Source organism: Artemia franciscana, chromosome 13 (genome assembly GCF_032884065.1).
Source record: "Artemia franciscana chromosome 13, ASM3288406v1, whole genome shotgun sequence".
NCBI lineage: Eukaryota > Metazoa > Arthropoda > Branchiopoda > Anostraca > Artemiidae > Artemia > Artemia franciscana.
In genome coordinates, this window is record NC_088875.1 from 30,763,013 (window position 1) to 30,777,707 (window position 14,695).

Consider the following 14,695-nt stretch of genomic DNA (forward strand, 5'->3'; position numbering starts at 1 on the left):
CTGCTCATCAATTTTGAGAGCTAAATTGACAAGTATAACTTGTTTCTAGAGAGCTTATAAATTTCCCTAATTAGTGTAAATTCGAAGCGTAAGGAAGGAGCAGGTCATTGAAGATAAAAGTTGGTTTAAATAAATACATGCAAATCTAAACTTTCAAATATAATCTTAGGATATGTACACTTGGATTCTTTGCAGTATAGTTTTGTACTCACAAGTCCCCCAATCAATTAAAATTTATGTTTTCTTGTTTTGATCGTCCCCTAACGTCAGTGCCAATAAAATAGTTACATATAACGTGTCCAAAAATTCATCCTGCGAGAAGTGCTGCGAGACTTTGCATAATGAACCCACCCACCAACATTACGGAACCTGCAAAACACTGCCATCCAGATGGTACTCATTCCCCTTACTACAAAAGGCACTTATAGCCTATCCATGTTGGATGTGTTTTCAGTGAATTTTTTCTTTTACTTGCAGTTCAAAGCAGGCCGAGTCGTGGGCAAAGTGTAAAAAGATAAGTATATAAACGCTCACATTTCCAGAAATAATAGTAAAGTGAAATTTAAACGTTGAAAAGAAAATATTGAGGGGGTGATTATTAAGTCCAAGCAATGGCTGGGATTTATAAAAATGTGTGTGTGTGGCGGAGGAAGTAGCCATAAAATTCTACTGTCTATTGTTTCACTTGCACTTTACATAAAGAGAATTATGTTACACGTATTTTCTTTCATATTTACAACATTGAAAAATAACAATAAAAATAAGAGTGAAAAAATCTTGAATTGCTAAGTCTCCTGGAATTAATATTATTTTATAATGAATATACGTAAAAAATCACCTATGCGTAAGATAAAAATACCCCAATTTTCACGTTTTCCAAGAATTCCGGTTTCCCCCTCCAACTCCCCCCAACGTCACAGGATCTTTTCGGAATTTAAAATAGAGCTTTAAAGCACAAGATCCTTCTAAATATCAAATTTTATTAAGATCTGGTCAGCCTTTCGTAAGCTACAAATAGCCTACCTCATTTTTCCAAATTACCCCCCCCCCCAGCTCCACTAAAGAGAGCAGATCTGGTCCGGTTATGTCAGTCACGTATCTTAGACAGGTTAATATTCTTCCCATCCAGTTTCATCCTGATCTCTCCGCTTTAAGTATTTTCTAAGATTTCCGCCCTCCCCCCCAATGGCGCTGGATCTGGTTGAAATTTAAAATGAGAGATCTGAGTTACGAGGTCCTTTTAAATATGAAGTTTCATGAAGATCCGATCACTCCTTCGTAAGTTAAAAATACGTCATTTTCTCTAATTTTTCAGAATTAACCCCCCCCCCCCTCCCCCAATAGAGCGGATCCGTTCCAATTATGTAAATCACGTATCTAAGACTTCTGCTTATTTTCCCACCAAGTTTCATCCCGATCCCTCCAATCTAAGCGTTTTCCATGATTTTAGGTCCCCCCAAAACTCCCCCCCCCAATGTTACCAGATCCGGTCGGGATTCAAAATAAGAGCTTTGAGACACGATATCCTTCTAAATATCAAAAGTACCTCATTTTTTCTAATTTTTCAGAATTATGATATACCATGAATTTTCAGAATAGTTAATACCAAGTGCCATAAAAACAGCAAACGAGACTGCGACCAGTAGAGAGAAAAGATGAAAGACTAAGACAATGCGGATATTCCGCCTGCATGCAAACTAGACGTCCTCGGAACAAAAGGAGCAAAGATCCTTTGATCTTTGACAAAACTATATATATAAAAAAAGAAAAAAAAAATCATAAATTCAATTTTCGCAACTGATCCACGCAGAGAAAAGAAGCGCATATAGTTAATTCAATGAGAACATCGATGCAATTGAGGAAAATTAAAAAAATTGAAACTAAGTTAACTATTCTGTTGCGAAATAACCCCCTCGTTAGATATTATTGAATCACACTTTTTGGTCCCGTAGGTAATCCAGTCCCCTGGTGATTATGTAAAATCATAATTCCCTTATTGATTATTAGTTAATTTTTCAAAAGACAATCATAATTTGGGTCAATATTTAAATTTTCAGTGTCCCTATTAATTGAAAGATTAGCAAACATATGTTTTTCATTTCTATAGCCTCCCTCGCCCTTTGAGAAAAACCCTTATCATTAGAAATAGCCATAGTCTTATCAAATTATACAAAATATTCAGGATGAAAGAACTTGTGTTTAGCCAGAGCCGAAAGAAAAGTTTTAAGAGGCTTGCTTAATTGAAGGATTTTCGGTATTGAGTTGCGATGCTCAATAAATCTTTCAAGAAATTGTTGGCCACTTCTACCTATATAAGACTTTCCTCGAAAACAAGCAATTTTATCCACCCCACTATCTAAATCTCCCTGGGTAAAATTTTTCTCGAAATTAAGGAAACTACTTTTTGGTCTCACTGATTGGAAACTTGGATCAATGTTATGTTTGCGCAAAATTCGTTTAAGCATTTCCCCCAAAATAGGCACATAAGGCAAAGAAGTGAAACTTTTGGACATATTTAATTCTGAAGACTGCGAAACTCCAATAGCCCTATTGTCATGTTTAATACGTCTATTTTTTATTATTTTATCAACGAATTTAATCGGGTAACCACAACAAAATAAAATATCACTCAAATACAGTAATTCAGAATCTAAAAACTCATGGAAACAAATTCTGAAAGCTCTATACATCAGTGAAATCACAACGCCTTGTTTCGCTAAAATAGGGTTGCACGATCGAAAATTCAAATACCTATTACTGTGTGTAGGCTTTCTATATATTGAGACCAGTAAATGGAAATCACTTTTAATTAATAGGATATCAAGAAAATGTAGTTTGTCATTTGGTTCAAACTCCACTGTAAATTTTACATTTTATCAAAACTATTTAAATGCTTATGGAAAAAGTCTAAGGAATCTAAGCTGTGTTTCTAAATGCAAACCACACCGTCAATGAATCTGTCCCAGAAAAAAGGGGAGAGCCTAAAACTGTGTATAGCGGAGTTTTCAATAGAGTCCATGAAAAGATTTGCTAAAAAAGGAGAGAGGGATGCCCCCGTAGCCAAAACAAACACGTGTTTGTAAAATTAACCTATAAAACCAAAATGAAGACAATATCAAGCAATTCGTGGTAACGAACCGTAGTAAGGAGCGACCCGACTCAATAGTAACCGAAACTCTTAAAAAATGGAATTTTGATACCAATAGCCATCTTACCTCTTACCCATCTTAAGTGACCAAGAAAATTGGAGGGCACTTAGAGCCCCTCCCACGGTCACGTTTTTTCCAAGGTCATCGGATCAAAATTTTGAGATAGCCGTTTTGTTCAACATAGTCGAAAAACCTAAAAATTATGTCTTTGGGGACGACTTAATCCCCCACGGCTTCTGAAGGAGGGGCTGCAAGTTACAAACTTTGACCATTGTTTACATATAGTAATGGTTGTTGGGAAGTGTACAGACGTTTTCAGGGGAATTTCCATGGGGAGTATTTCTATGGAGGACTTTTTTACGAGGGAAGAGAATTTCCATGAAGGGGCCCTAGGATTTTCTAGCATTAATTAAAAAAAAACAATGAGAAAATAGATGTAAAAAAAAAGTTTCCCAATTGAGTCCCTTATCGTTTCTTATCAACTTTACATATTTATCCGTAGGATCAAGATATAGTTTTTTGTAATTAAAGGTGTCAGAAATAGTTGTGTTCATTTTACGATCATAATCATCAGTGTCCATAATTACAACAGTTTTTTCTTTATCTGCTCTTGTGATATTAAGGACCTTATCCTTTTTCAGATCAGAAAGTATTTTAATGCCATTTTTTATGATATCATTTTCAATTTTACTCATATTAAAAGTGTTTAGTTTCCTTACGATATTGGCTCTAAGCTCCTGAAGAGTGACAACTTTATAGAAGCCTTAATTACTGAATCTACCTTTGAAATTATTTTGAATAGGAAGTTGGTGTTGGAAAACAAAATTTATAACCCTTCGACAAAACTGCGTCTTATTGATTACTAAGAGGTTTGGATGACAAATTTTTAATGACAGGATCCAGGCAAAAACGAGGATAAAAAAAAACGTCCGAATCATGGGACTTCTCAAACAAAAGTCTATTGAACTTGTCGGCCAAACGAACCTTTGACAAATGGAAATCATGGTGAAAATACCTAACGGCCATTTCCTTAAAAAATTGCTTTAATTGTGCCTCACAAATCTTAAAAATTCTTTAATTTGTTCCTTCAAAATTTTAAAAATTCATAAAAAAATTTAAAATTCATTTCCTTAAAAATTAAAAATCTTAGAAAATTGCAAAAATTGCCAGTGATTCCTAAATCTTTTAGAATCAATGCCCGTTTTAGCATTGAAAATGAACCAAGATTAAAAAAACAAATTAAGAACCATGGCTTTAAATCACGCGACTTCTGAGCAAAAACAAAGACGTTTTAAGTTGTCCATAGACTTACATTTTGTCGAAAACCTTTTCAGGAATAGGCTTCCATCTGATATTTTTCTGAGGATTTAGTTTATGGATAGAACTCACCAACAATTTCTTGAAAGATTTATTGAGCATCACAAATCAATAGAAAAAAAACCTACAATTAAGCAGGCCTCCTGAGATTTTTGTTTCGGCTCTGGCTGCACATGCGTTCTTTCATCCTGGAAATATTGTACAATTTGATGAGGCCACGGCTATTTCTAATGATAGGTTTTTTTTTCAATGGGCGAGGGAGGCTAAAAAATTGAAAAGAACATATGTTTGCTGCTCTTCAAAAAAATGGGGGCCCGGGAAATTTAAATATTGACTCCAATTTATGATGGTCTTTTGAAAAATGAACCAACAACCAATAAGGAAATTAACATTTTACGTAATCGCCCGGGGAATAGATAACCTACTGGACAAAAAGAGTTGCTTCGACAATAGCTAACAAAAGGATAATTTTGCAACATAATAGTTAACTTAGTTTCAGTTTTTATAATTTTTCCTCTGTCGCTTTAATGATCTCATTGGAGTAGCTTTAATAGCTTCTTTTTCCTACATGGATCAGCTGGGACAATTGTATTTATCAATATTTCTGGTGGTTTTATTTATTCTTTGTTCGGTATTTTATCTTAGTTTCTCTTTAGCTTAGGACGCCTAATTTGCATCCAGACAAAGCATCCGCGTTGTTTTAGTCTTTCATCTTTTCTCTCTACTGGCCGCAGTCTTGTTTGTTGTCTTTTCATTGAGTTTTACCTCTCCTTGTTGTTTTTAAGGTTATTTTTGATAGTTGTTTTCCAGTCATCTTGATTATTAGGTGATTTTTTTGTCGTTGATGTTTTGAAAAACAAAAGCAGAATACACACATAGTTTTCAGTAAAACGTAGATGACGCAAAAGGCTTTGGTCTTTAGCGGCTAGGATCAATTTTGCTTTTAATCGTTTTAATATATATTTATTCATCTACATTAGAAACGGTTGTTTCTGTGTTTGCTATGATATTTTATTTTGATTTCTGTTGGTTTTGGTTTTCATTATTCTATAATAGTAATTTCTGGTAGTTTTAAGGTTAAGTCATTATAGAAAATTTTTCTCTGTTGGTCGTAAGTTTAATTTGTTTTTAATTTTTCTTGGGTAAACTTCTTCTTCGGATTTTTTTTTAAATCGATTTTTAAAAAACTTTAACTTGCAGATTAAAATCTAATGAACAAATTAATAAAAGTGTTTTGAATTTCTGCTATTTTTTGTAGGCAACTTCTGTATGCATTTCTTGTATTGACTTCTTGTATGCACTTTAGGTCTTGGACGCTGCAGAATAGGAACATTTTAGGTCCCTAAATTGAGCAGCATATTATTGTTTGTAATTGCAATTTTAGTAATTTTTCTTTGATGAAATAAACGCATACCTATCTTGCATAGGCCTACAAATATAGGGGAGTTATCAGTAATCAATTTATTTATACAATTTTATCAGATTTTCTTATTGATAATTTAAACTTTGCTCTTTGCCTTCATTACGTCAATTTTTCTACTAACCACCGTTAGAAGTGTTTAATTCCTGTTAATTACTATTTATTACTGTTATTGCAGGGAGTGATGTAAATGCCTTGAAGCGTGGAGATTGGACACCGCTGATGCTTGCTTGCACAAAAGTAGATAATCTACAGGTAGTCAAAGTTTTAGTAGAAAATGGAGCGAATAAAAAGTTGAAAAACAAAGATGGTTGGACTGCGTTTCATTTGGCTGCTCGTGAAGGAGATGAGAATATTGCAAGGTTTTTGATGTCTACTGATCGTTTCATTTGGAGAACTTCAAGTAATAATGGAAGAACACCCCTTCATACAATTGGTACACCCCCTTTTTACGATTTTAAGGGTTTTCCTTCGTCCAAAAGTTAATTAACTGGATTATGTCAGCTTTTTTAAAAAAAAATTGCTAATATTTCTCAAAAGAGTATTAATTGGAAATAAATTTGAAAAAACACAAGCTTAAACTGCTTAGGGAGCAGTCTTGGTACAAGATTAATTATCTGAATTTGACACCCCCAAAAGTCTGCTTTTTTTCTTGTTTCTTAAATGGTCTTTTTTGGTATTAGGAACTAACTTTTGATGACAATTAAAAACATAAAAGAACAAAAATTGACAAAATCAGTATATTTTTGGATATATCTTAAGGGTACATCCAGACATGTGAGAGGAGGAGGGGGGCTCAGGATGTGGCTAAATTGAAAGTGACTATGGAAGTCCAATATATAGAAATTTGTTGCTATCAGTGTAATGCCAAATGGAAAATCAAATCTTTTCTTGACTTAGATAGTAATGATGATTTGAAAAGTCTAGATGAAAATGTACGCAAAGTGAATCAATTCTCACACTAAGTTTCATGACTTCAGGGTGTAAGAATAAGTTTGTAAATTAACGTTAAGAAGACTCAGTTGATAAGAATAGCTGAAGGAGAAGAGGTAATGTTGAGCAAAGAGAATATCTATCAAGTGGACAGCTTCACTTACCTAGGTAGTATAATTGTTAGTAGAGACGGTGAATGCAGTGAAGATGTTAAAAGTAGAATAGCCAAGGCCAAGGGTGTTTTTTTCAAAATTGAAAAAAGTTTTGAAAAATAGGGAGGTAAGGGTGCAAACCAAGATTAGAATGTTGGGAGCTACGGTAATGACAAAAGTCAAGTTTGATTGTTAAGCTCGGGTGCTCCGAAATACGGAAGAGGATTTGTTACATGTTATCCAAAGAAATTTATAGCTTTGCCTATGTCTTGGGAAAGTTAAGTCTTGGGAAAGTGCCGACACCCCATTTCAGCTGTAGCACTTTTAGTAAAGTAAAATGTGCTAAGTAGAAATTTACCAAATTAAAGGAGAATATTAAGGATCAATACTGTAAATTGAGATACCTTTTATTTATGATTAAATAAAAAAAAACAAGTTTTTTTAACTGCAAGTAAGGAGCAACATTGAAACTTGAAACGAACAGAAATTGTTACGTATATGAAAGGGATTGTCCTTTCCTCAACGCCTGGCTCTTTATGCTAAAGTTTGACTCTTTCTCACAACTCTACTTTTTAAACAATAAAAAACTTTAGCTTAAATACCGAGGCGTCGAGAGGGGACAAACCCTTTCATATACAGAATAATTTCTGTTCGTTTTAAGTTTTAATGTCGCTCCTGACTTGCAGTTAAAATCACTTGTTTTTTAATTTAATTTCTGAACTTTTTTGAATTAATGTATGTTTTGATTTTGGCTCACAGCGCATGAATAATTACAACGAAATTTGCATATTAATTTTTGTTCGGCTAAATGGCTTTCTCATAGTTTAGATCGGACCATTTTGGTAAAAACTGATGGGGGAAGAGGCCTAGCTGCCCTCCAATTTTTGGTTACTTAAAAAGGCAACTAGAACTTTTCATTTTTTTTACGAACGTTTTTATTAGTAACAAATATACGTAACTTAAGAATTAACTTACGTAACGAACTTCTATATTTGTATTATTTTACTACGCATATGAGGGGCTTCACCCCTCGTCAATACCTCGCTCTTTACGCTAAAGCTTGAATTTGTCCCAAGTCTTTAAGAATGACCCCCTAATCACAAAGGCCATAGAATAAATAGTTGAAATTACTAAAGATACTTTTGCGTGAAGAGCGAGGTATTGTGGAGGAGATGAACCCCCCTTATTTACGTAATAATTTCTTTTCCTTTTAGGTTTTAATGCTGCTCCTTACTTCCAGATGAAAAAGTTTTTTACATTTATTTTCTCATTGTTTTTTTTTTAAATAATGCTAGAAAATCCTGCAGCCTCTTCATGGAAATTCTTCTCCCTCATGATAAATTTCTCTATAGAAAAATAAATCTCCTGTTATAGCTTTTCGTTGAGGCGATATCTCGCCAGGAAATAATTAAATAGTTTTTTGTTTTTTTTTAGCGCTACATGGTCATAAAACACTGGCAATGCTACTGTATGGTGCTGAAAACCTCGACGTTGACGTTGAAGATCATTGTGGCATTACCCCACTCCATGATGCTTTACGAGCTAATAATATTGATACTGCAAAGTTTATTATATCTAAAGGGGCTCACTGGGACAAACGTGATAAATTAGGCCGACATGCATTACATTTGGCAGCCGAGGTATTTGTTCTTCATACCAACTTCTTTTTTTCATATAGGTTGATATGAAAAGCGCATGATATTGCTTGATCAGGCGCATGGTGTGGAAATCTTCATCCTAGAATATGCAATTAGAATCTGACTAATTTCTTTGTCCTGATTCTAAATTGCGTAAAATAGTTGAGCTTTGACCTCCCCCCTACATGTGTAACTCAAATGTTTAAGCAAAAGTATTTGAGAATTCACAGATCTCTTTTTTAACCAATTTTTTAAGGGAACTTGAAACGAACAAAAATTACTGCTTCACAGTTTATACAAACAGTCCAAAATTCTATGATAAAGTGATCAGCAAAATTCGTTGCAAAATTGTGTCAAAAATATAGACTTTGATTGCTAAGCAGAAATACCCAAAAATACTGTATAAATATTTCGTTCCCCGCTCCCGAAAAAAATGACAATTAAAAACGAACAGAAATTAAATTAAATAGGTTTTATCCAAAAGAGTTTAAAAAAAAAAAACGGAAAACTATATTAAACCAAAGACGAGCAGAAAAAAAACTTAAACGAACATAAATCCCTATCAGTGAATAAATGAGGCCTCAAAAAAGCTGAAAGTGATTCTGAAAAACAATGGACAGCAAATTTTTGAAAATAAATGAAATTATTATTATGTTTGAATAGTATTTAGTTCAGAAAGACGTATATAAAGTAGACTAGCACTCATTTTCTTTTTTAAGATAAATAGGCTTGGATTCGCTTAGAGATGAAGGCAGGAGAAGGGGAGCTTTGAGCTCGACCCCGCTTATAACTCCAAACTTTCTTGAATTTCTGGCAATTTATTAATCAAATTAGCAAACATTTATAAATTTTACATTTTACAAATTATTTTACAGTTGACCCCCCACCCTTTGTCCACAAATGAAAATAAAATTTGACTTCCAATTTAGTTTTGTTGTTTTTTTTTACGGTAGGCCTATACTCACACCCTCAGTATTTACCCTTTTAGCAACTATGAAAAAAAGTTGAAGGAGTTTCCAGAAAGAGCAATTTTCCCTTCTATTTATATCCCTTTCAAAATATGTTTTAGAGAATACTTAAGAGAGTATTGTGAAGCATGGGGTTTAAGCTTGGTCGAAATTCCGAATAAAAAAAAAACATTTGGTTAAGAACGAACTTGTTGGATGGCCTAGATAAGTAATTTTCGGACGAAGGACTGTTTAGATGTGCAAAATAGCATTAAAACGTGTATTTTTCTTGTAACTGGTTTCTTACACGCACTTGCTAGGAAATAATTAACCTTAAAAGGCTGTTTTGAGCTGCAAAGGGACGAAAAATTTTGAATTAGCATTAAGAAGTGCCCTTTTACTTGTATTTTTCTTCGTTTATGCTTTTGCTTGAGTTGTCTGCCGAACAAGAGGATGGGAGGGAAGGCAACGAATGGTCTTCGGGGGCGGGGCCAGTGCACTTCCCCAAAACACCTAAGGTCTCTGCTTAATTATTCATAATTTTGCGCTGACTATGTAAATCAATGACAAAAATTGTTTCATTATCAAAATGTCTCAAATAACTAGCATATCAGAGAAGTTCGAGGAGATGCTGTATAAACCGTATAAACCTGGTAATGATATTATAACATATTTTTGGAAACAATGGACGGGAAATGGTACTACCCTCTCTCAAAAGTAGTATCACCAGAGAGAAGTCCCGCCCTTGGCATGTGGCAACCCTAAAGGGAAGTTAATTAGAGAAAAAACTTAATGTTTTCAGATTGGAGACCACTCACTTTCGGGACTCAAGACGAGAACATTTTCTGGAGCTGGGAGATATCGCTATACGGCATCTTAGCGTACCTGCTGCTAGTGTGCCAAGTGAATCGGCATTTACAATCACCGGTTATTTCATGCGAAGGCACTCTGCCCGGATAATTTTTGAAGATGCTAGAAAAGCGCCTTTTTTAAGTGATATATTTTAAACCTCGAACAAATGATGCTATTATTAAGTTTGTGATATTAAACCGCCCCCTATCACCTACTATTTTTTAAGGTTTAACCATTGAAAAGAAACATATATTTAAACAACTGTTTTTTTTTTATTTGACAAAAAAAAAAAAAAACAAAAAAAAAAAAAAACAACACAGGACAGAACAGAACAAAACAGCAGCGGAAACATGTCTCTTATTTTCTTATATTTTTTTCCCTTTTCTGTTTCATTCAAGCCCTATCTATTTTTTTTCTGTTTCTTAAAAAAACAACAAAAAAACAGCAACAACAGAACAGAACAGAACAGTGCCGATACTTACTACCGAGTGAGTTTTCAATGATCTGCAGTTGGTACCGGATGCTATAATGCTTATGCAATTACCTATTGCTTTTGACTAAAACCACTTTGCTTTCTAAATGAGATCAACACAGGGGTAGATATTTTTTCAGTATTTTCATCTATTTTGATTAATGTTGTACGATATGTATTTAATTCATTTTCTTACTAAGCTTAGAAATGGAGTGAGTATAATCGCTAAATCAAACAGTTCGTGGTAACGAACTGTAGTAAGGAGTGACCCGGCTCAATAGTAACCAAAACTCTAAAAACGGAATTTTGATACCAATAGCTACATCAAAAGAATCGCATTTTAATGCTGATTTTAAATATATAAGTTTCATCAAATCTAGTCTTACCCATCAAAAGTTAGGAGCCTGAGAAAACTTGCCCTATTTTAGAAAATAGGGGGACACACCCGCTAAAGTCATAGAATCTTAACGAAAATCACATCATCAGACTCGGCGTATTAGAGAACCCCACTGGAGAAGTTCCAAGCTCCCATCTACAAAAATGTGGAATTTTCTATTTTTTTGCCAGAAGAAAATCACGGATGCGTGTTTATTTGTCTTTGTTTTTTGCTGTTTTTTTACCAGGTGTCATCGTATCGACACAGTAGTCCTAGAATTTCGTGAGAGGGCTCATTAGAACGGAAATGAAAAGTTCTAGTGCCCTTTTCAAGTGATCGAAAAAATTGGAGGGCACCTAGGCCCCCTCCCACGCTCATTTTTTCCCAAAGTCATCGGATCAAAATTCTGAGATAGCCATTTTATTCAGCATAGTCAAAAAACCTTATAACTATGTCTTTGGGGACGACTTACTCCCCCACAGTCCCCGTGGGAGGGGCTGCAAGTTACAAACTTTGACCAGTGTTTTCATACAGTAATGGTTATTGGGAAGTGTACAGACGTTTCCAGGGGGATTTTTCGGTTGGGAGGAGGGGTTGAGAAGAGGGGGTTCTGTGGGGAAACTTTCCATGGGGAAATTTTCGTCATGGGGAAGAAGATTTCCATGAAGAGGGCGTAGCATTTTCCAGCATTATTTAAACAATGAAAAAATAAATATGAATAAGTTTTTTCAGCTGAAAGTAAGAAGTAGCATTAAAACTTAAAACGAATAGAAAATAATACGCATATAAGGGGTTCACCTCCTCCTAATACCTCACTCTTTACGCTAATGTATTTTTAGTAATTTCAACTGTTTATTCTACGGCCTTTGTGATTCAGGGGACAAAATTTAAGCTTTAGTATAAAGAGTGAGGTGTTGACGAGTGGGCAAACCCTCTCATATACGTGATAAAAACATACGACTATAGAAGTTTGTTACGTAAGCTAATTCGTAACTTACGTATATCTTTTACTAATGAAAACATTCGTAAAAAACTTAAAGTTCTAGTTGCCTTTTTAAGTACCCAAAATATTGGAGGGCAACTGGGCCTCCTTCCCCCTCCTTTTTTATCAAAATAATTCGATCAAAACTATGGGAAAGCCATTTAGCCGAATGAATAAATATGCGAATTTCGCTTGAATTATTCATCTGCGGAAAGCCAAAATCAAAACATGGATTAACTAAAAAAGGTTCAGAAACTAAATAAAAAAAAGCAAGCTTTTTTTTTAACTGAAAGACATTAAAACTTAAAACGAACAGAAATTACCCCGTATATGAAAGAGGTTGCTCTCTATTCAACACCTTGCTCTTTACGCTAAAGTTTTTACTGTTTTAAAAAGTAGAGTTGAGAGAAAGAGTCAAACTTTAGTGCAAAGAGCAGGGCGTTGAAGAGGGAGCATCCCCTTTCATATACAGGGTAATTTCTGTTCGTTTTAAGTTTTAATGTCTCTCCTTACTTTCAGTTAAAAAACTTGTTTTTTTATTTAATTTACCTAATTAGAGCGAGGTTTTGGTGTGTCGATTTTTTTTTTTTTGCGGTTGTCACCGTTTTTCTTCTATGTCACTCGCTTTCTTATCTAATTAATTTTATTTCTCTCAGTTACTGGATTTCAATTACAAGCCTATAAAAAGCGGTGCTTTCAAGTTGTGAGATTAACAATGTGAGCTAAAGGAATGAACTGTTAGAGGTTTTGCGAGTTCATGGTGCTAGAATGGGTTTAAAAATTAATGTTAAGAAGGCTAAGTCGCTAAGGCTAGGAATAAGTAAAGATGTAAAGATTACGTTGGGTAACGAAAAGATTGATCAGTGATCAGGACAGCTTTACTAAGCATGGTAATATTATTAGTAAGGCCGGTGGGGGAGCAGTGAAGATGTTAAAAGTAGAATAGCCTAGGCTCAGGGTGTTTTTCACAGTTGAAAAAGTTTGGAAGGATAGAGGGATAAGTTTGCAAACCAAGATTAGAATATTAGAAGCTACACTGAAGATAGTAGTCAAATATTGTCCTTAAGCATGGGCACTCCGAGAACCGGGTGAAGATTTGCTACATATTTTCCAGAGAAATTACCTACAAATTGTTCTGGGTACCCAGCTGGGTATTTGAAACAGAAGGCTCTACGAAAAATGTTGTTTTATCCCGGTTTCTAGTGTTATAATGAGAGAAAGGTTGAGATGGCTTGGGTTTGTCTTGCGGATAAAATACGGCATGTTAAAGAAGATTGCCCTTTTTTGGCCAACCGTCAAGGGCTAAACGGAAAGCAGGTCGTCCGTAGTTGGGTTTGGAAGAAGTAATAAGAAAGATTTAATGGAAATGGGAACTTCGTGGAAGGGTGTAAAGAGGGAGGCTTTGACTAGACTGGGATGGAGGAGTAGTTTGTGTAGCTGTGTTGACCTTAGGTGGCTTGGTTCTGCGGTGGGTTGTTAGTAGAAGTAGTAGTAGTATAAAGAAAACAACAAACAGATTAATTGCAAACTTTTGAAATAATTATTTAATTATCACACTATTAAAGACTATTGCCAAAATGGTGTTCCCATAAATGTTTTTTTGCTTTTTTCTATAGGCTGGTGCGGAAGCTTCTGTGGGCTTTCTAATTGAAGACTTGAAAATTCCAGCGAACATCCTAAGCAACTGTGGATCTACTCCATTGCATTTTTCGGCAAAAGAGGGCGAGGTTGACATTGTTAAATATCTTATTCAGCATGGAGCTGACATCATACGAGATAATCAAGGCAGAACAGGTAGGAGACTATTTGTTGATTCACAAAAAAAACTGTTATAAAAAAAAACAACCGAGTAATATTCAAGAGCTATTAAATGGCTTCATCGTTTGATGCATTTGAAAAATTGAAGACCAAGAATTGATCTTAATAAAGAGCAAAATTTGGTTCTTATGTTGTGCAATTTCAATCACTTAATTCAAACTGAAAACCTAAATTTCACTCAAGCAGCTAATTAGCCCATAATAACATACCTATATACCTAGCTAATTAGCACATAACACCATACCTGGCCTAGATGAAGGCCAAATACTTGCTCCGTACAACTGGCATGTTTTGGGGCTTTCTTTTATTGCCGTTTCATTTATCAAAGGATATTTGGCGATTGAGTGAACCAATTTTTATAGAAGGTATCAAATCATAAGGTATGGGAGAGATCAAGACCCATAAAGCCTTCCCCGGTTTAGCTTCTATCTTATTTCTCCTCTATATGTGTAAAACAGATCACATGTTAGAATGGTGACTTTTCGTCATATCCTGGGGATTTCGCAAACACTGGCAGAGATCCTAGTTTAGTTTAAATGAAATATGCTGATGACTTCTCAATTGCGAAAAATCTGGCAACTATATACAGCATGTCTGATTGAGTCTCAGACTTGAATCATTTTACTAATATAAAGTTTAT

The 14,695-nt window shown here is 34.7% G+C and overlaps 1 protein-coding gene and 1 long non-coding RNA gene across 5 annotated transcripts in view; one reads left to right on the top strand and one right to left on the bottom strand.

Annotated features, from left to right (window-relative positions):
• The window catches only part of LOC136034793 (uncharacterized), a 122,306-nt gene extending 120,684 nt beyond the window's left edge, over positions 1-1,622 (bottom strand). The window contains exon 1 of the long non-coding RNA XR_010619245.1: positions 1,547-1,622. This is a non-coding gene — a long non-coding RNA (uncharacterized LOC136034793). The remainder of the gene's footprint in view (positions 1-1,546) is intronic.
• The window catches only part of LOC136034792 (ankyrin repeat domain-containing protein 16-like), a 152,127-nt gene that overhangs the window by 133,927 nt on the left and 3,505 nt on the right, over positions 1-14,695 (top strand). For all 4 annotated transcript variants that reach the window (XM_065716205.1, XM_065716206.1, XM_065716207.1 and 1 more), the window contains 3 exons: positions 6,065-6,322; positions 8,406-8,611; positions 13,854-14,031. In XM_065716205.1, the coding sequence (XP_065572277.1) occupies positions 6,065-6,322; positions 8,406-8,611; positions 13,854-14,031 (642 nt within the window). The remainder of the gene's footprint in view (positions 1-6,064; positions 6,323-8,405; positions 8,612-13,853; positions 14,032-14,695) is intronic.